At 38.7% G+C, this 22,909-nt stretch overlaps 3 protein-coding genes across 3 annotated transcripts; 2 read left to right on the top strand and 1 right to left on the bottom strand.

Moving 5' to 3' along the window:
* The first annotated feature begins 5,257 nt into the window (after positions 1 to 5,257).
* LOC118741724 lies at positions 5,258 to 6,296 on the top strand. Its single transcript, XM_036473693.1, has 2 exons — positions 5,258 to 6,060; positions 6,188 to 6,296. Exons 1-2 carry the CDS (start codon positions 5,258 to 5,260, stop codon positions 6,294 to 6,296), a joined length of 912 nt encoding a protein of 303 aa, XP_036329586.1.
* A 4,219-nt stretch (positions 6,297 to 10,515) lies between these two features.
* On the top strand, positions 10,516 to 11,245 carry LOC118742007. Its single transcript, XM_036473973.1, has 2 exons — positions 10,516 to 10,797; positions 11,087 to 11,245. The coding sequence occupies exons 1-2, from the start codon at positions 10,633 to 10,635 to the stop codon at positions 11,243 to 11,245; spliced, it is 324 nt and encodes a 107-aa protein (XP_036329866.1). The 5' UTR covers positions 10,516 to 10,632.
* Positions 11,246 to 18,382: 7,137 nt separating this feature from the next.
* Positions 18,383 to 20,417, bottom strand: LOC118741019 (transcription factor SPT20 homolog; the record flags this gene model as incomplete). The annotated part of the gene is given in 2 exon segments (XM_036472805.1): positions 18,383 to 20,202; positions 20,319 to 20,417. Coding segments are annotated over 2 exon segments (1,015 nt in total), but the record flags the coding sequence as incomplete, so codon positions are not given.
* Between the last annotated feature and the right edge of the window lie 2,492 nt (positions 20,418 to 22,909).

Here is a 22,909-nt window from a genome sequence, read left to right as displayed (position 1 = left end):
AGCTGTTGCTGTTGTTGCTCTACTAATTGTGATTGCTGATCTTCAACAAAAGGCAATGGGGATATTGCTTTCTGATGTTGCGGCTGCTGTGATTCAAGTGGTGGTGATAACGGTGGTGGTAGTAGTGCGTGTTGGAATATGCCAGCTGCTCGCAATAGTGCTACTCTTTTTCACAGCTGACTATTGCGACGCATTGCACTTCAACATTTTGGTGTAACATCTCATCATCTGTGGACTAGTACCGCGGAGCAACAAACCAAGTGTACAAAATCAATATATCAGCTTAATATAATTTCTTATATTTCTCCTGGCAAGATCGCCAATTGTGGTGTATTTAATTATAAAATTGTATTTTTAAAAATTTAATTTTTATATAAACTTATTTTTAATTTAACGTATTTTAAATTTCAAAGATGAAAAAATTCTGAAGTAATCAAAAATTTTCTTTCTGATTTACATAAATTGAAAAAGAACTTAATTCAATAATTTCAAAAATAACAAAGTACAAAAATGAACAAAGTACAATAGTAAATAGTATTAACACTACAATAGAGATAGAGATAGAGATAGAGATGGAGATAGAGTTGGAGATGGGAATAGAGGTAGAGGCAGAGAAGGTACCTACTTTAAGTCCGCACATTTATACATTTCGACTGTGCATCAATTTACTCAAAACATTTCTTGACATGGTTATACCACACACGTAAATTCCCATAATTAATAATTTTATTCACTTAACACTTCAGTGCTTAGTTTTTTTATTAGTTACATGCGTTGAAAGTGTCTTTAACACTTTTGGTAATGAAATATTTTCCTCAATACACTTATGAACTACAAACTGAACATCAAACAAACCCCCTCCGCTAAAAGCAATTAAGTTTACAAGCATTAGAAATTTCTGCATTTGCTCTTTATGCGCATGCGTCTAAGCGCACGCGATAATTTCAAGCTCAATGCACGAAGAAATTTAATGCAAATGCAGCAAACGCGATCCATACTCTGTTGTGATGTTACGTATGTGGGTATGTAACAAACATATATGTAGTATATGTACATATATATGTGCATAAAAACCTCAATTAATTATTGGTAAATATCGCAACTCGGTATGAAAACAAAATTATAACTGCGTTTAATTCGATTTCACCCACTGGGTTAGTGAACTAAATGTGCAAAATAGCATTCAACTCTGATACCTATTCTGAAAGAAGTTCCTACAATTAAATAAGCCAATGTTCTGTATGTAGTATTGAGATTGGCACTTCCAGATTTGTTAGGTTTCTCAGTGAATATGACGTATGTTGAAAAAGCATGCCTTCCACTCTGCGCTTCCCTGCTTAATTGTACGAGGCTTGGACTTGATATTACGTAATTCAACGATTGCCGTCCAGAGCTTTCGAGTTGCTTAAAAGTTCAAAATTTATTCCTCAAGACCTGTCTTGCATCCTCACACGCGCACTAACCAGACCTGATGCAGATCTACAAAACGTCGTCCTTTATGTGGAGTATATTTTCACCTTTTACTCAACCGAAGATCAGATCAATACAGATTGTCTTACATACGATTGTTAATACTCTAGAGAAGTGCTTTATGAAAGAGGAATTGTCCCTGCTTTCTTTCTAAGTACGTTAACGACCAGAAACTTAACGTCAGAGGATCGCATGCAGAGCTTCCTACAAGTTGCAGAATTGCTAATAATCCCGGTAAGAGGATGCTAATCGAGTTCACCAGGAGGCATAAGACGTCGAATGCTAAGTTTCCTTCGACCGCTTGCGCTTTTTAGCATTTATACAATAAATGTCTGAGTAAACTTTCGCGGGACTAAAGAACCAAATTGAATCCTTAAGTTGACGCAGGAAAAAATCATATAGTAAAAAAGTTGCACACGATCGGTGATCGTGTCAAAGATATCGAGTTTTCCTATTAGGAATATTAATTTATAAGTCTATTTAAACTTGGCTGGACACGAGGTACCTCGTCTTCTCATTAACCGCCACACCCATTGGTTTGGCTTCTGTATCCAACTTGAAAAATTCAGAACAAACGGAAATCGAATAATGCCAATGCTGAAAGAACGGAGATTTTGGCCTTTGCCGAGAATTTGGTAATATGTACCTATCTGAGGAAAATTTTTGCGAACGATAAGTAAGCCTATCAGTGTAGCTTTAGATCTGGCAAATCCACAATAGATCAGGTATTCACAATACGCCAAATCTTGGAAAAGACCCGCGAGAATAGGATCGGCACACACCATCTATTTGTTGTTTGAAGTTGTCTTTATGCCGCGATGTCTGAATTTGGTATCCCCGCGAAACTAATACGGCTACGTAAAATGACGTTGAGCAATACCACCAGCTCCATCAGAATAGGGAAGGACCTCACCGAGCCGTTTGATACCAAACGAGGTTTCAGACAAGGTGAATCCCTCTCGTGTGGTTTCTTTAATCTGATGTTGGAGAAGATAATAAGAGCTGCAGAACTGAACCGCTAAGGCACAATACTTTACAAGAGCGTACAATTACTGGCGTATGCCGACGACATCTATATTATCGGTAAAAACAAGAGCTACGTATGTTCTGCCTTCTCGGGATTGGATAGAGAAGCGAGGGAAGCGAATGGGTCTGGTGGTGAACGAGGACAAAACGAAGTATCTCCTGTCACCACACAAACAGTCAGAGCATACTCGTCTTGGCACCCACGTCACTATTGACAGTTACAAGTTTGAAAAAGTAGACGACTTCATTTATTTGGGAACCAGCATTAGCACCAATAATAATGTCAGCCTTGAAATCCAACGGAGAATCACTCTTGCCAACAAGTGCTACTTTGGGCTGAGTAGGCAATTGAGAAGTAAAGCCTCTCTCGTCGTACAAATATCACACTCTATAAGTCACTCATCATGCCTGTGCTGGTGTATGGCGGTGAGGCATGGACAATGAAAGCATCTGATGAGGCGGCTCTTGGAGTTTCCGAGAGCAAGATTCTGCGAAAGATTTACGGACCTCTACGCGTTGGCGACGCCGAGTACCGCAGACGATGGAACGATGAGCTGTATGAGCTTTACAACGATATGTACATAGTGCAGCGAATTAAAACACAGCGGCTCCGCCGGCTTAGCCATGTCGTTCGAATGGACACCGACGCTCCAGCTCTGAAAGTATTCAACTCGGAATCCGCTGGTGGTAGCAGAGGAAGAGGGAGGCCTCCTCTGCGTTGGAAAGACCAGGTGGAGAAGTACTTGGCTTCACTTGGCATTTCCAATTGGCGTCAGTTAGCACAGAATAGAAATGACTGGCGTGCTGTTTTGGACTCGGCCAAAATCGCTTGGGCGGTAACAGCACCAATAAAGAAGAAGAAGAGAAGAGGAGATAAGTAAGCCAATAAAATGAGCACTAGGCAACATATCTAAGTGGGTGAACCCAGAACGGCTACGGGGTTAACTGCTCCAAAAGGCTAACTTTCTCTGTAGAGATTAAAGGCAGCAACTTTGAATTTCTCCTCCGAAATGAAATACCGTTCTGGACCATATTGGCAAAATAATGAGGAGGAAATGGGGATCTGGCGATTTACTAAACCTGCAAAAAGGGTTATTGTAATAAAACATAGGAATATGGTTTCCAAGCAGGGAAGTATGGTACGACGGGCTACCAGTCGCATGGTATATTCATCTGCACTCAAATAGAGAGCAAAGAACCGGCGTTGTTCTTTATTTGTCGATAGTATTGGAGATCGAACGGTGTTGGTGGCTATCACTGGATCCATCGTAGTCCGACTTTTTCCTGCAATCTACGAAAATGCGATCACTGAATCCGAATTGCTACGAACGAGTGTATTTAAAGTATGCGCTTCGTTCGTAGCTACTCGAATTCAATAATAGCATTGTTGTACGATTAACGAAAAATCGTCCTACAATGGATTCTGAGATAGCCCCGATTGTCTTGCCGCGTGGACTACATATTTGCTTGGTTCCCGGACTTAGCAGTATACATACATAGAGGGAAACGAGCCAATTGATGAGAAACGAGGTATGGCCCTAAGATACCGATAAACGTTTTCCGAGACGCGTCGAGTTGGGAGGATTCGAGATCCCAAAATATTTAAGGCCGCGTCTGAATAATAAAATGACGAAAACTCTACAGTCGTGCGGTGAGAAGACCAGCGCCATCACATGACATGGACTGATTACCAAGGACTGTTCTCCGCTGAAGCTGACGCGATGAGAATTAGGAGGAATTCGTTGATCACTTTCTGTGTGTATCTCCGGCATTACGATCTCTAATTAGAGCTGTCGAAAATTGTCGAAAGTGGTCTACTTTTTATTTGAATGCTCAGTGCGGCTTCGACATCGAGCACAATCAAACAAAGATTTATGGCTAATTAATTGAGTTCAAATAACTTGCATTTATTGAAAAATTATGGAAAAATTATTCTGCGAAGGCTAACATTTTTCAAGCTTTTGTACATATACTAAGTACTTATACATACAAACATACATACATACGAGCTTATAGCCGTAAATCCATAAGATCATTTTATGAGATCTCAAAGTGCCAAAGAAAAAGTGTAAGCAACTCAAGTGAGACGATTGTGGAAATCACATAAAAAAGCAACACGTTACCAATGTTTTAATTTCTATTTATTCGCGAACATTATTTTACATTTTTTCTGTGCGCTTTTTATACAATTTTAATGAATTGCATCGAAGAAAACAAAATGTGTTTGTCTGCACCGTTGAATAACAAAAACATGTCAGCGAGTTTGAAAATGCACACCTATACATGCACACATGCCACACATGGCGCAGCCCCAAGCTCTGCTGCAGCTGAAGAACTTCGGACTGCCAAAGCTACGTACGCTTATTGCAATTAATAGAGCCAATGATTAGTGAGATGAGGGCGATCTTAAAGCGTGTTGGCTTTCCATGTTAGCTCTAGCCGCAGCAGCTTTGCCTGCGCAGAATCCAAGCGCTGCTTAGTAAATAGCATGCAGACACGCCAACTCTTCACAAGCGAATGCCCCCCTCCCCAATGGCCAAGCCATCAACAAAACATCAAAACGCAATTTATAAAAGCAAGACGCGTACAGAAAGTTGACTGCAGTTGCATTTAGAATTCGAAGTAGCGCTGAAACATTGAGCTGAGATGCCGTAACGCTCCCAAAAACGATTACAGTCGCGCAGGCACACAAAGGACGCAAGTGTGCCAAGAAAGCAGCTCATCTCGTCTACTCCTCTAAAGGATTGCACACACACGCAGCATGCGGCTCAGCAACACAATCGAGTGGCTGCTCATTGCCATCATGATCAGTTTAATGCTCGATATAATAGCAGCACGCCATCACCGCCACCTCGCACACCAGCGTCACCACCAGCATCAGCACCAGCACCGTCAGCCACTACCAGCGCACTCCATAAAATACCTGCAACACTCCTCCACGCGAATTACAAAGCGCACAGGCAGGGCAGCCACGTCCTCCAGCTGGTTTGGTCCTGAATTTATGATTGCGCGTCGCGTCTACGAAGATTGTCATGAGAAGAATGACTTTATCGGTTGCCTTAAGCAGAAGGCGTTACATGCACTCTCACGCGCACTCGAACAGGATTCCATTAAAATAGTGGATGGTCTGGTGTTGGAAAAGCAGAATAGCACCGAAAAGGAGAGCATCATGAACTCGCTAACAGATGCACGCACGCTTACCACACTGAGTCCGGTCGATCGTGCGCTACTCGCTAAAATCGATAAATTAACGCGTACGCATGCGCTAAAGATCGATATGAGTCAGGGGCGTGGACATGGCGACGATGATGATGACGATCATGGGCATAAGAAGAAGAAGAATAAGGGTGGCGGTCATATTAAATACGTGATTGCGGCGCTGCTCACTGCCATGAGTATAGCGGGTCCCATTGGTTTGAAGGCGCTAGCGGCGATCGCCACCAAGGCATTGGTAATTAGCAAAGTGGCGCTGACGATCGCCGGTATTATAGCGCTGAAGAAGCTATTCTCACATGACCATCAGGAAGAGTCAAGCTTTCAGGTGCATGCGGGCGATCACAATCGGTGAGTTAGAGTGAAGAGGGATAGATTTAGGCGAAGAAAAAGTTGCGAAGGAAGAGCATTTAAATTTAAGAAAAATTAATTTAGTTATTTGTACTAATTTCCTAATTTTGTCTTTTTTTTCAAACAGCCGCAGCACCTATGTAATACGCCCGGTGAGTAAAACCAATCAGCCGACAGCTGCCGGTGGTATCAGCCAATATTCGGATCCATATCGCTACTACTATGAATATCATTAATCACAAATGGGCTCGTGTATAAATTGCGTATGCGTTTAATTCCTTATGTAATGTAACCGTTTGTTAATTTTAGGGTTTCATTAAAAGAAAAAACACAAACAGCTAAACACCAAAGAAATTCACTTTTAATTGGTAGAAGTTTGTTAAAAAGAAAGACGTGTAAACGGCCCGTATTGTTTGACTGAAAAGGTCATTATTCTTGGGCGTTGAAAAAGGATATCTGGGGTTTTTACCATTTACCTATTAAATAGCTGGAATATATGTATGTTTGAGCCTGGTCCTAAAGAACGTTGTTTTTAAAAACGCTTCAGTCTGACACAAAATATAATATTAAGAAGACTACCAAATAGTACTGATTTGTTGTACAATAGATTATAGCACACTTTGCATTATATTAGTATTTTTTTTTTAATAAAACATATACTTATATTAAACGGTAAAAAAGTGCTTTCATTTCTTTAAATTTGACATGCATAGCTCCTTAAGAAGTCAAATTGCCGACCCTGTTCATAAATCTTGTTTTCTTATTTGGCGTATAGAGAGAGGCGACTGCACTCTGAATCGCCCTACAAGATGCGTTGATCAAGTGTCTTCAGCATCATTCTTGCAAGGTACCTAGGTGCCAGGTACTCACAGAAATAATGAAAAACTAATAATAATAAGTGAAAAAATACAAATTTTCGGCAATTTTAATTATATTTTAGCTTTCAATCGAGCTGATGGGCTATTATCTATGAAAAATGCTACGAAACGCCTGGAAAACGCCTTCGTGGTGCGTTAAGCGAAATGAAAGCTTCATATTGATGTGTTCAAAGAAAACCCCGGAACCTACCCTGCGTTTTATGTTTGATCCGTCAATGAAGACAGCTATTTCCACCACGCACTTAGTCTCCGCCGGCTTTGGAATTTCAGGTTTCTTTACAGTAACCTAAAGTCCGTTAATTGATTTCTGGCCTCTGATTTCTGAAGTTTCTCTTGAGTTTTTAAGGGTCATAATCCTCAGCTTGAGCTTCATAAGACAGTATTGGTCGCACTCAATGTTGCCAGATTCACAATTTTAACTGTAAGATAAAAGTGAACGATAAAGGAGCAGCGTTTTCTTCTTTCAAATAAATGGTTTCAGCTTTTACATTCCAGTCGCCATAGCAAATGTGAAAAGTACATTTTCCCAAATCAATTTGAATACAACAAGAAATAAACTAGAAACTCCAGCACTCTGGTATTTTGCGAACTAAACGTTTCTTTAAAAAAATTCCTAAGGAACAACTAAGTTTAAGGTATCGAATCAAATGCTCAAAAAAATAGCAAAGCAATTAACGAAAAATAATGAACCTGAATATAATTAAAATAAAATGTGATCAAAATGTTCCAATGTTCCAAGTCTATTTGTGTAGTAAAGTATCATTTTTTAAACACTCGTCGTTTTTGAAGGTTACAGAGGCAGAGGCTTTTTTTTTTTTTGAAGGTTACGGAGCGTTCCCGCGAAAGTCGGGTCTACGTAACTGGAACGACCCAGATTTATATCTGGCCAAGGACTGTCACTCCAGCAACACTCCCCAAAAGCTCTGGGGAATCTGTATGCTGTTACAACAACAACAACGAAGGTTACAGAATTTTTTGTCGAAAAGTTTTTTCTGGAAATCTAGTTTTTTTGGAAAAAAATATCTGGCAACACTGGCCGTATTATAGGCGTTTAAAACATACGATATCGTACTACTCGTCACGTAAAAAGACATTTTTCGGATTATGACATATGTGAACGTACTTTTTGCCCCATTCATTTTATTATTTTTTAATTTTAATTATTTGGTTGTAAAAATATAGCTTATTTTTTTACAAAAACCATATAAATCCAACTTTTAATCTTTGTAAAAAAAATCAAGAAATTTTCTTAAAAATTTCGAGCATTTTAATTAGGTTTCGTAGAAATATTTTTAGTATGCAGTTTTTTAGTACATTCAATTTCATACTCAAAAAAATTCTAACAAATCTGATTAAAAAGTGGAAAATTTTGATGAAAATTTGCTGAATTTTCGCGAGTTTTGCACAAAGTTTAGGAATTATATTTCTATGTTTTTTGTTGCTGTATGAACCATATTTTTATACAAAATTGGTGGAAAAAAAATAGAATAAAAATTGTGGCATATCCCACCCGACCAAGAAACGTATGTTAGCGGATGTTACGAGTTTTACGATAGTTTCTCTTACCCGCACGCTCCGGCTCACCTAAGAGTCTCGTATTTCAAACGGAAGTTTGTATTTTTGCTTTTCTGTCCGTTGAATGTATCGAGAATGTATTCGTTTAATAATTTTTCTCTAACTTTTCTCGGACAAAATATTCGAAAAAGTAAATAGAAGGAGGCACTGCTTTAGTTAACATTTTGTTAGAAATTTTCTATCATTAAAAAGTAAAACGTTTTGTTTCATGTGCGTTCACGTAATACAATAATTGAAAATTGTAAGGAATCACAAAATAAATCAGAGTAAGTATTGAAACTCCTTTGCATGATAAATAACTTAAACTAATAAACTGACTATCCTTATCATACAAATAGCACACAGTTGGATCAAACTTTTTAAGGAACCATATAAAACATCACAGTAAGTATAAATAAATAAATATATTTAACTAAGTAACTGACTATTTTTTTTTATAATGCCTTGGTCACTCATGCGAGTGATTTTGGGTTGCACTTAATTGTTACTCGCATGCCATGGCGTATGAGTGACAAAGGGTGGTATTATCGCCTGCGAAGCGTAATATCATTGAGTGTTCGCGATGTAAAGAACTTATTATTTATCGCAACCATGTAGTTATAAAGTATCTATTTATTAAAGCTACTCAAGTTTTATTTTCTTAGAAAATGCCGCCTAAAAGAAAACGTCGCCAATACATTGCCGAAATTCGGCACTTTAAAAGAACTTCTGTTCAACATATTAATGGGACTGCAACAAGCACGACTCCTAAAGCAGCAGATATTAATTCAAATAGTGCTTGTAATGAAGCAGATCATACATATGACGTACCAATAGACTCTCCCAACTTTACTGCTCGTCTGGCACGGTGGTTTTTAACGAATAATGTTAGCCGACAGGGTGCGAACGATTTGCTTGCACTACTGTCAGAGAAAATTTCTGATTTGCCACGTGATGTGCGCACGCTGAAATGTACACCACGGACGATTGTTAAAAGACTCGTACAACCAGGAGAGTACGTTCACTATGGAGTGAAAGACGCACTTACGGACTTTTTGCGCAATTTTCAATTTGACCGTTCAGACATTTCACTTAACATTAATATAGATGGTCTCCCTTTATTTAAAAGTTCCGTAAGCAAGTTTGGCCCATTCTAATAAATGTGCTTGATACTAAGCCCGTTTTGGTTGCGGGGATTTATGCCGGCTGCTCTAAACCGCAGGATCCCAATATTTTTTTAAGAGAGTTCGTTCAAGAATTCTTCTTCACAATGAATATTGCAAAACCAAAAATGCACTTGCAAATAGTTTATTAAACAACTTTGTGAAGGACGTTTCCTCATTATACTCTGGGACGATGTTAACATATAATTTTCATTGTTTAACCCATCTCAGTAGCCAATCAAGGATTTTTGGCTCTCTTGAAACCATAAGTGCTTTTCCTTTTGAAAATTTCTTAGGACAACTCAAAAATATGGTAAAAAAAAGTGATAACGTATTGGAGCAGCTTTATAACCGCATAGTTGAGCGAAGTTTATTTGATGTTGTGCACAAAGAATGTAAACTAAATTCAGACGTTTCCCGAAAAAATATTGTCTATAAGGACTTTTACTTTGACTTGAAAGGTACTAATTCATTTTATTTTGTTATAGACCATTCCGTTTACAAAATATACAAAATTTTTGAAATAGTCAATAATACTTTATTTAGTAATTTAGTTACTGTCTTAGATCCTTTTTTTAGTTATCCTATAGACTCGACCTTGGTGGGTATTTTTTCTTCTAAAAGTTTCGAAATAGACTCTGAAATAATTAAACACCCAGTAGATAAAATATCTGGGAAAGTTTGTCATATTATTGACCAAATACATATTTATATGCCATTGATACATTATTAGGTTAAAATGGCACATCAATATACCGACCTTTTCAATATGGACGATGGAACAATTTACACACAAAGGCCTGCACATAACAGCAACTTATATAACAACAACAATGAAAAACAATTAACAGGTATTTATTGAATACTTTATAACAATTTCAAAAATTACAAAATAATCTTTATTAGAGATTTTTAAACTTTTGCATGACGTCTATGGAAAAGTTAGTGAATTAACAACAAAAGTCGATCGCTTCAATATGGAAATGATTTCTGTAAGGAACGAGGTTACTTCCATAAAAGCTAAAGTTTACGGAGAAATATCCATTGAGCGTGAAATAGTTCCTCGCTCTCCTTTCTCAACTTTAGAAGAAATTAATAACCTTGAAGAAAAACTTAAGAACGAAGAAGTATTTAAAAAATTTGTAAGTGTAGTTTTTATATATTTTCCTAAAAGAATCGGCCCTATCGCGAATTTCACATGAACAAATATTCCCAAAAATTATAAAGTAAAACAAAAACAATTTTTCCCAATTTGTTTTTGTTTTTTGCATGTCAAATTATGGGAACGATTTATTCACATGGAATTGGCGATAGGGCTGAATGTTTCATTTCTCAATACAATTTACTACAAGCAGACACTTTATTTAATTTTGAATTTCCAATGATTGCATTAATATATATTTGTTTTAATATACCCATATTTGTATTCAGGTTCATGAAATTTGCACCAATGGAGAGAAGTCGTACGATAAATTTATAAGAAGCTCGTGGCGGTCATTGTTTGAAGACACGTTAGCGCAGCAGTTTTCATGGCGTGGGACAGGGGCAAAAAAATGCATAAGAGGGATGAATTTGGCCTTGGCAATTTGAAGTAAGTCGAACAGCTGTATCGAATAGTCATTTAATTTCTTTTAACATTTTATTCAGATGCGTTTACAAAAAAGTTTGCGTTGGAGGAGAGCGAATTTGACAAAGTAAGTCAAAAATTTTTTCAGTACGCACATGACCGAGTCTGCTAAATTTACAAGTACCAGGAAAAAAACAAAGGATTCAAAATGATGTTCACGAATAATAAGTTTTAATAACATGTTCAAGTTATAATTTTTAAGTAATGAATATTTATTATTTTAATATTTAAATTGTTTTAAAACTTGATAAAACTGAACTCTATTAAATATAGAACAACTGTTAAAATTTTAAAAGCACTCTTCTTATATGGGAATCAACTGGAATGGAATAGCTCTAATTATCGTTTTCATTAATTTTTCGATAGAGAAACGGGTCGAAATATCTTTCGATTTCGCTACTTTCTCGATAATCGAAAAGATCGAAAACATTGCCGTTTTCATTAATTTCTCGATAGAGAAACGGGTCGAAATATCTTTCGTTTTCGCTACTTTCTCGATAATAGACCAGATCGAAAACATTGCCGCTTTCAATAATTTCTCGATAGCAAAACGGGTCGCAATAACTTCCGCCTGAGATACGTTTCCACTATCGAAAACACTTCGAAAAACCATTTGAAAACGCATGTCGAGAACGAGAGCTCTGCTGCCACAAACTGAGCGACAGGTAATACTTTTACGATACTTTTTCGGAACCCGTTCTCAATAGTTTTGTAAGTGAAAGTGTTGCTAAAATATCTAAAACGGATGCATTCTCGTGTACGTTGGTCGGGTGGGATATTGTGAAAAATTTGCTGTGCCAATACTTTGTTCCGGCAGTGTATGTACACATTTAAATAAATTGAAATGTATGAATATAAGTTTTTTTTTGAGAAAATATTGTAATTATTCAGCAGCAATATAAATAGGTTATAAAATCACATAAAATGGGGTCTAGAAATGAGGAAATGATTGGAGCTGAAACCTCTTCTATAACATAATCCATATTGAACCTTAATTACGGGCAGTTTCTTTGAATATATATTTATTTGCATCATCTTCTGACGATGCTGCCATGTGGTTTTTAATAAGACGGTGTATTAAAGGTCGCACTAAAGACAATGTCACATTTTTACCCCCACAAAGCACTGCAGTCGCTTTATCAAAAGGTTTCAAAATGTCAACCAAGTTCTGCATTTCACTCCACTCCTTCTCTTGCATTTCTAGCCTCAGCGCATCGCAAGTTTTTGTAACGGTTCGATCTTATAAAACTAGGCAGATTGAATTTCGATTCAAAAGCAGCCTCTCACACATGTAATATTTGGAGTTCCAACGTGTGACGCAGCATTGTACGAGTCGATTTTCCTTTATCCCCAACTGTACTTGGCGGTTTGCAAGTGCAGTTTTAGCAATATATGAGCGATGAAAATATGCTGTTAAGTTTCGTCCTTTTTTGCAAATTTTATCGTAATCAGATACAGCTGCTAAGGCGTCTTTTATCACAAGCTGCAAAAGGTAAGCGCTGCACTTGATGCTGTCCCGTATATTAAAAAGTTGTGCTGCTGCATTCATGACTGATGCACTGTCGTGCGTTATCGCTTGCGTTTTGTCGGATATGTTCCAATCGGCTAAAACTACTTCCACTGCCGATGCAATGTTTTCTGCATTTGGTCGGTCTATAAAAACAAATTATTTAAACAATCGAAATGTTTTAACATCAAAACACAAATTATGCATGTATGTATGAGTGTATGTCTTTATTTGATATACTGGGCTTCGACTGATAAATAACAATCTTGAGTTCTTGATGTCCATTCGTCGACTGAAATTGATGCGCTTTCTACCTCCGTCAAATCGTTTGAAATTTTTTCTCCTACGTCATTATAAAGCAATTGTAAGCGTGAAAGTATACTTTGTTGAGAGGTAACTTTGTATCCTGGTTCCACTAACTTCATAAAGTCGCGAAAGCCTTCAATTCTTGACGTTCAAATGTGCAGTCATGAACGTCATCTTGATTTTTTCTCTTACGGCCACCCAAGGTGCGGCGCCTGCGTTTCAACGCATTCACCACTTGTTCCATCGATGTTGTTGTTGTTGTTGTAGCGGTTACAACAACCCCGCCCAGATCGGTTGGTATCTCAGTCGTTGTCGTCGAGTTCCACTAACGGCAGCCCCAAGAAGCGTGCAGCCTCTATGGGGTAGGTCCACAGGGACAACGCCGTTAGGGTTGTAGGGTTTTCCGGGCATGCGAAGATATGTTTCGAGTCGTGAGGGGTCTCTCCGCATGCCGGACATTCATTCGACACATCCGCATTTAGCCTACTCAGGTAAGAGTTCAGCCTGCTGCAGTAGCCAGAGCGAAGTTGGGCTATTGTTGTTCTTGTCTCCTGAGGCAGATGGAGCTCCATCGCGTCAATGTCCGGTGTTTGTTTGCCTAGAACGGCATTCACAGGTCTGGAGTCTACATAACTCGAGACTGAGTCCCTGTGAATGCCGTTCAGAGCCTGTCGGTATGCTGACTGTCCAGAGGCTGCTTAATGAACCTCTGGACTTCGTCCGTCAGTTCATATAGATGCCTCCTGACGTGTCTAGGCGAGGGCTCCTCTGCAAGCAGCAGTCTGTTTGGGTGGCAGCTTCTGTGGCTCCCAACCAGAAACTGCTTGCAGAGCATTATGTTATGCTCCCTGATTGGGAGCATTTTCGCCTCGTCATGGAGGTGGTGTTCGGGTGACATCAGGAGGCAACCGGTCGCTGTCCTGAGTGCGGTGTTCTGTGCTGTCTGTAGCTTCATCCACTGCGTCCTACTAGTCCCCGGTGACCTCACTGGTGCCGCGTAGTTTAAAACCGGCCGGCCTTGTATGTTGCCAGCAACGTTTCTTTGTCTTTGCCCCAGGTACTGCCGGCTAGCGACTTGAGGACTTTGTTGCGGCTCTGTACTTTGTTGACAATAGCGGTTGCGTGCGCAGATAAGGAGAGCAGGCTGTCGAATGTTACTCCGAGTATTTTGGGGTTATTCACCGTCGGAATTGGTGTATCATCGACGTGAATTCCCAGCGGTAGCCTGACCTCCTTCGTCCAGGTGGTGAACAGGGTCGCAGAGGATTTCGTAGGGGAGAGGGCTAGACACTTTTCAGTGAAGAAGCGAGAACGATCGGAGAGGTACCGTTTACTTTCGAACACAGGTCATCAATTCAATTCCCAGTCGGCGTATGAGACAATCGAGACTCCCTCTGGTGGTTGAGGGAGCTTTGAAATATAAAAGTTAAACAGTAGTCGGGATAGGACACCACCCTGTGGAACTCCCTGTTTGATTTTCCTAAGTTTGCTCAATTTGTCTCTAAACATTACCGACGAGTGTCGACCACCGTTTGAGCCTCTGTGGGAGAGAGGAAGCCTCTATATCTTCTAGTAGCGTGGAATCGCTGACAGTGTCAAAAGCCTTTGACAGGTCCAACGCTACTAGAATCGTTCTCTCACAGTTACGGTTAAGGCCACGAGTTATCTGAGTGTTTATGGCGTTAAGTGCTGTTGTTGTACTGTGCACTTTACGGAAACCATGCTGGTGCTTCGCTGGGGTCAGGTGGTTCATGAAATACGGGAGCAGCAGGGCCTCAAGTGTCTTCGCTACCGGGGAAAGGAGCGTTATCGGTCGATACGAATCTCCTTTGTTAGCGGGTTTCCCCGGTTTGAGCAGTGGGACCACTCTCCCCACCTTCCAGATGTCTGGGATGATGAGGGTGGCCATAGACAAATTAAGGACCTCCGTTAGGTACGCTACTCCCGCAGAACCCAAATTTTTCAGCATCAGCAAGCATATTCCGTCGGGGCCCATGGCTTTGGAGGCTTTCGCCTTTCCGATGACCGCCTGAACTTCACCGCAAGTGAAAGCAAGAGGGCACAATTTGTTGGCAGTTTGTGCAGCCTTCTGGTCACTCGACGCTTGGTTTTGTCCACCGGAGGATGCAGTATGAACTGCCGGCTAAAGTAGCTCGCGCATCGCTCGGGGCCGACGAGGCATGGTCGCCGAAAGAAATTTCGACTCTGTCGTCGTGCTTCGTCGGATTGGACAGTGACCTCACGGTTGACCAAAGCTTACTCACACCAGAGGTGAAGTTACAGGTCTTCAGATGTTGTTCCCACTTCATCCGCTTAAATATGTACGTTCACTAGTTGCCGAATCTCCGCGTTGAGATCCCTGATACGGGGATCACCGGGATCGGCCTGACGAAGGCTGTCCCGCTCATCGGCTAGAACAGCCGCTTCGGCAGGGAAATTTGGACGTGGGTCAGTGATACATCCTGCCGGTACGAAGCGGGCTGCAGCAGCAGTGACAGCCCTGCGGAACTTACGTTCACCAAGGTGGACGTCGGTTGGTGTGGGGAGAGCAGCGAAGGTGTTTTCAATAAATTCCGCGAAGCCTTTCCAATCAGCTTTGGAGAAGTTGATATATGTTCGGTGCTCCACGGAAGCAAAGTCGGTTGGTTTATCGATCGAGATGACTATGGGCAGTGGGTCTGATGCCAAAGTCAGCATAGGTCGCCATGATATGCTGTTTATCAGACCAGCGCTGACTATTGTTACGTCTGGCGAACTGCAGCAGCTGCCCATAATCCTGGTGGGTGCGTCGTCGTTCATTGTGCAGAATGTCGAATCGTCTATCTGCTCAGCCAAGTCGGTTCCCCTACGATCGTTTGACAGGCTTGAGTGCCAAAGATCGTGGTGCGCATTAAAGTCACCTACTACCATTCGGTTTTCACCTCTGAGGAGCGCACCTATATCTGGGTGATATCCTGCCGGGCAGCAGGTGACAGGCGGTATGTAAACGTTGAATATTTTCAGCTCAACATCGCCTGACCGGATAGCAATGCCCTGACATTTTAGGGTGGTATCCCTGCGGTCGATGTCTGCTTCGATAAGACGATACTGCACGGTGTGGTGCGTGATGAACGCTAGGCCACCACCATTATCTCGCTGCGATTTCGCCGGTGCACGTTGTACCCGGCACAATTCAACAATATTGAATTGCTGTGCAGCTTCGTCTCTTGGACCGCAGCTATCAGTATACCATGCTTTCCCATAGACGGTTATCTCCTCGATCTTGCTCTGAAGCCCGTTGCAGTTAAATTGAAGGAGCGTCATGTGGTTCGGGAGACGCGTGGTAATGTGGGGTGTGAGAGATGTGTGTGGCCGTGACGCCATTGGCTGTGTGCGCTGCTGAGGTAGTTGCCGCCCTGTGGCGGTGGTGGGTGGCGTCGCGTTTGAAGTTTGCGACCGTGCTGCGCAACACGGACCCTCGAAGTTCCTCGTCCAATCTCGCGTGGTGCGCAGACCTAAACATGCCCTAAAGTGGCACCAGCCAAGGCAGGTGTTGCACTTGACTGATGTCACATTACGGAATATCCAGGTCTGACATACTGTGCAGATTGTAGGAGGAGCCAAGAGTTGTTGGCGGCGGCGTGTGGGTGGTGGTGCGGTTGTGTGTGTTCTGTGGTCTGTCGCAGTGGTGTGGTCTATTGTGTTGTTATGTTGTTGTGCTGTGGTGTTTGTGTGGGACTGCTCAGGTGGACTAGGGTTAGCCGTGGAGGCTGCTCTGTTTGAGCAGCAGGGGGCCACATACGATGTGGTCCACTGCCGATGTGTCCGTAGTCCTGAGCAGACTCTGAGGTGACTCCACCCCTCGCAAGCATTGCACTTGACTGAGGTGGAGTTGTGGTGTAGTCGGCTCTGGCATACACAGCAGGTGTAGGTTTCTGGCCCTGGGTTTGACTCGATGCCAGCCCTGAGTAGAAGAAAACGTAGCGAATGTAGCCCTATGGACGAACAACTTCTGAGATACTTCGCCGACCTAAACGGGGCTAGATCGCCGAAACAACAGCCCTTAGGCTGGTAAAACCCGAGTCATTCCGGTACGTAGAACCGGCTGTCGTGTCCATCGATATTCGTGTCCGGTGTTCTAAGTGTAACAAGCTTGTGCGCTATATTTTACTTATAACATATACATTTCTTTATTTGTACTTACATGCCACCACCACTAATCTGTTCTTTCTTATGAACTTGTTTCAAGTGAGTGCTTAGCGAGGAAGTGGAGTGGTGGAAACTAAGGACTGCTCCACAAATGTAGCAGGTAACTTGCTTACCATCACTGCATTTCGTAAAATGTACTTGTACTCATGTTCACAAAAAACACAGAATTTACGACAATTCTAATAATCGAAGAGAATCAACTATTCGAATAGTAACATTCGATTAGCAATCGTACAAAAAATTGAAGATCGAACGTTCGAACATTCAAATAATCGAATTATTCGAATCATTTTAAGAGCCCTAGTAATTACGCACATTTTGATACCTTAACTGATTCTCGACAAATAGTTTATTAACTGCAAACAATTGAAAAAAGATATCTCTCCGTGTGTTCAAAATTTCGGAATTTATTTTTTTCGAGATTTTCGAATATCATGACGAAATAAAATAATAGGTGTCTTCTTTTTTCGATAAAGAATGTAAAAATATATATTTCATCCCAAAAAAAAATATTGAGGTTTAAATATTGTATGGAATTACCCATATGTATAAAAAAATAACAAACATTACATAACCAAAAGAAAAATAGCTAAAACTGATAAAAATTCATTGGCTTAAGTAGTTTAGCACAACTGTATATTACTTACTCATTTTCGAACTAAAACCGGGTTTAAGGCTGCGCTGGGTTGATGATATTTTGGTGATGTGGTAGTTAAGGCAATTTAGTGACATGTCTGATACTAGGCATGCTGAGATCTGCTACTTCGGTTTCCTGGGTCTGATGAAAAAAACTGTATTAAAAATAAAATAATAAATTTTCAAATAACAAACCAACATGATTCCTGTTATTCAGGCAACAATCGTTATTTTGGTATTTCGCCACTCTGAAAATCTTATCCAAAGCATTTTTACTGTGATATTAGTGCGTTGAATTCTGTGGAATGTTAAAACACCGACAGATATCGTTTAACCATTAATCATCCTTGCAAATCGGCAAATCAATGGGCCGTATAAATAAAAACTAAGCAATTGCTTTTTCTGAAAATTTCAGACCTTTCACTTAAATTTATGTGAATAAATCGAGTAAAAGGTCTGAAATTCGGTTTCTATTCGAAAAATCAATTCGTTGCATTTCGTTTTTTTTTTAACTTAATCGATATTGATGTTTCATCGTTTGTTTTATACAAAAGTAATAAATTTATTTTAAGTAAAGTAGCTTAAAATGTAGTACCTTCAACAATGCCAATATTTACGTTATTTTTGTATTTATTAACTTCTATCAATTTTTACATACATTAGAGTGTACATATATAAGAACTCTCCCTTCTTTAAGCTTATATGACTCAATCATTTTGTACATAATTGCCGTTCCAAAGAAAGATAAAAAAAAACGGAAATGAAAACAATACTCGAAGGTACTTATAGTAGTGTCGAGAAAAATGAGAATAAATGTGCAAACAATTAATTTAACTAAATTGCAATGTTATCTAGATAATATAGTTTTCTTTTATTGGCACAGCATGTGATCTTTAGAATTTTTTTGTTCAAATGTCCTCTGACGGCGCAAGTTCATGCAAAATGTTAAATATATTTTATGTATATCGGTTATTATGTACTAGGCGAATTTCAGAATGAGAAACTTAAGTGTTATTTAAAATCTTATCAAATTGTATGTGCCAATATTCCAAATCCAAAAAATTACATTCAAGTTCGGGCAAGCAGTTGCAGCACAACCTACCACCTTCCATATCTGCTTAATATGTATTTTGCCGCTTTTCTACATAAATTCTATTTTTACTTAAATTGTCTTTACAAAATTAGAAACGCAATTTTCAAACCACTTTGTTACTTGTGATAAACTCAATATTTTCTACTAAATCTATTTAATTCTTTGAATTGAAAAAATAATATTCGTCATCCTCGACCGTTACACATTCCACGTTATCGCCATTGCCGCTGCTGCCGCCTGCACCACCATCACCGACCGCCGCATTCTCCAGACTTCATCCGGTTACTTCTTCGCTCGAAAAGTCCAATTTGACCACATCAGCTGGCAGACCCTCTTCCTCGTGCTCCTGTGTGTTGATACGATTTAACGTCATCATTACATCTGGACCTGATTTCAGAGTTATAGACTTTGTTTGCGGTGCAGTAGTCGTTACTGCCACCCCACTTGACCCCGACTGCGCTACCCCCGTGGCGGCGGGGACCATCACTGTGGTTGGCGCAACAGCTGTTATGGAAGCAGCGCTGCTGGCCACCACTAAAGCTTGTTGAGTCGTTGTTTGCTGCGGCTGCGGCTGTGGTTGCGGCTGCGGCTGCGCCGACTGCACCACCGGCTGTGATGCCGTTTGTAAGACGACGTTTTCGGTGACCGTAGCCACTGTAGGTGCCGCCGAAGCAGCTAGCAATGCTTTCTGCTGTTGCATTTGTTGAAATTGCTGCAACGTTACTGTGGTCGTATGTGGTTGTTGAATGATTTGTGTTGCGGCGCTAGTTTGCTGTATGATAATCTGTTTTGGTGATGTTTGCAACGACTGTGGCGCGGTAAGTGTTGGTTGTGTATGTTGTTGTTGCTGATGATGCTGTGACACTCGTGTTGTTTGCACCGGCAATATACGTTGCACGTGTTGTATATGCACTGTTTGCGGTGTTGTTGATTGCGTTTGCTGCTGCTGTTGCTGTGTGGTTACTAACTGTGGTTGTTGCTGTACTATAACATTAGCAGTGTCGTGCTGCTGTTGTTGTTGATGCATTGCATTCAATTGTATTGTTTGCTGCTTGACGACGTGTGTCTGTTGTGTGGGCACTTGTTGCACGGCTTGGATGACATGTTGCACTTGCTGTACAGGCACCTGCTTTGCAGGTATTCCTGCATCTTCGAAAGCTTTCTTCTTAAGCGCTTGTCGTATTTGAGAGCTGTCGGGTAGAAGAAAAAATTAAAAACGTTAGCTTTTTTATAATAAAATGTCCTCTCGCTACATCCTTACGGCAACAAGGCTAAGGCAAAAAAAAACAAGATTTTTGAAACTTACACAGTCCGATTTTTAATGCTTAAGCTAATTTTATTCAAATCATCTGAGAAACGTATTATTGATGAATGTAGCATATTTATCTCCTCATCGGTCCATTTTCTGCGCGATAGAAGTGACAAAGGGAACATAAAAAGTCCGCGTAGCGTTAAAGGTGGCAATGACAGATGGACATGGAATATAGCGAGAGAACAAAACGAATGTTACAAAATGAGTTATAAGCACAAAATATTAATTAAAGTAAGCTTTTAAAAGCATGTATTAAATATTTCTAAAATTTCGTTCAAATATTTTTTATATCGCAGAAATACTCTCAAATACTGATAGAGTGTCTTCCAAGTTGCACTCGCTTATAGACAAAAAATGTGAATTAAGATCGAGCATACTTTATATGGAACAAAATGCACAACGCCGTTAGCCAAAGAAATTATTAAAAAATCAGCGCGATTTTCTAGCGTCTTAAAAGTTGCTTTATCCTACTATAATTGAGTGGGATATAGAACAGCATTCCTAAAATTTTTCTTCAAGCGAAGTAAACAGTTGTATCGAAAAAAATATTGAGCTTAAAAATATAAAAAATTAAAAATAACATAAAATATATTTACGTATATATAGTTTTAAACTAATATAAAACTTTCTGCTATTTATCGAATAGTTTTATTATATATATTTTCTTATCGGATTTTTAATATTTTACGCGTTTTTATAAGTAATTATTTAATTTATGGATATTGAGGATGAGGAGCCATCTGGCTCCTCAGTAGTAGAGCGGAACAAACAGAAGCAAAGGCAAAAATTGTTTAACAAATAATAACATTGATATTGCAATTTTATCAGAAACTTGGCTTAATAATAATACAGATACTAGTCTTTATAACTATAATTATACTTTTACTAACCGATCAGATGGTTTTGGAGGTGTCGGAATTTTTTGAAGAGAAATATTAAATTTTCTACTTATAAAATTAATAGTAATATAGAAAACATTGGGATTACTACACTTAATTTAAAGAAAAATATAAATATTATTAGCCTATATTGCGCACCAAATATTTCAAATTAAATTTTTAAAAATGAATTAGAAAAAATTTTTAATTTTACCAGACATCTTAAAAATATAACTCTAATTGGAGGAGATCTAAATGCAAAAGCTCCTAGTTGGGATAGACATTCTACAAATCAGAAAGGAACTATTCTTGAAAATATTGCATCTGATTATAATTTGTTTTGTCTGAATGACGGTTCTCCTACTTTTTCTACCAATACCTTTTCAACTTCAGCTATAGATGTATCTTTTATTAATAAAACCATAAATTGTAATTGGCAAATATTACCTAAATTAACTAACAGCAATCATAACCCAATTATACTAACTTTTAATGAAGATTTCAAATTATATCAAGAATCAAAATTACTTAATAAACAATTACTTAAAGATATGAATAATCTAAAAGTGGGAAACAATTTAGAAGATTTTACAAATTCTTGCCAAAACATAATCAAAAAGAATATAATTAAAATAAATTCTTCAAATAAGTATGTTCCAAGACAATGGTGGACCGAAACTTCTAATAAACTTTTTAGATTAAGAAATGCGGCTCGTATAAAATATCATCAATATAAAACTATTCAAAATTGTGAATTATTAGCTTTGACTGAAAAAAATCTTTCTGATCATATTAAAACTCAAAAACAAAATAATTTTAATGATCTTATCAATCAAATTTCAAATTAAAAATCTTAAAAAATATAAATGTGATAAAAAAGTAAATAATTCCTGGGAATCACAAGATAAAATTAAATATTTATCATTTATTACTAGACAAAATAACACTCAAATTAATAATAATCAAACTTTTAATTTGATTCATGAATCATTAAACGAAATGAATTTGGAAAATTTTCATAAATTCTTAAATAGCAGAAATCTTAATTCAGCAAAAGGAAATGATTCTATTTCGTATAAAATGTTGTTTCAATTAAGTGAAGAAGAAAAAAATAAACTTTTCAAAATTTTAATTAATACTTGGAATAATGGTATTTTTCCAGAAACTTGGAGAGAAATTAAAATAGTTCGTATACCAAAAGCAAATATTGATATTTCGAATATTTTAAATTATAGACCAATTTGTCTAATGTCTTTTCTAGCAAAAACTATTGAAGGTATTTTAAAATTTTATATTGAAAATCATATTTCTCTTCCATTTCTATTTTACCAGACAGATCATACGGTTTTCGAAAACATCGATCAACATCTCAATGCATTAACGATTTAATTAATACAATATTTACACTTAAAGAAAAAAATTTTCAAGTAATGGCTGCCTGCATTGATGTTGAAAAGGCATATGATTCAGTTGATATTGATATATTACAAAATATATTTCTTAACTTTAATTTCAATAGAAAAGTAATTAATTGGATTTATTCTTTTCTCAAAAAACGTTATTTAATTTTAGAAAATGAAAAAATTATAACACAAAACGGTTTGGCTCAAGGTAGTGGCCGTAGTCCTATTCTTTTTAATCTATATACAACTCATCTACCCTTCATAACAAATCAAAATTGTAAAATTTTTCAATTTGCTGATGATT

This window comes from Rhagoletis pomonella, unplaced genomic scaffold (genome assembly GCF_013731165.1).
Source record: "Rhagoletis pomonella isolate Grant_MI unplaced genomic scaffold, Rhpom_1.0 Rhpom_scaffold_00006, whole genome shotgun sequence".
In the NCBI taxonomy this organism is placed as follows: Eukaryota; Metazoa; Arthropoda; class Insecta; order Diptera; family Tephritidae; genus Rhagoletis; species Rhagoletis pomonella.
Note: the sequence above shows the minus strand (reverse complement) of the source record. Positions and strands in the feature narration are given on the sequence as shown.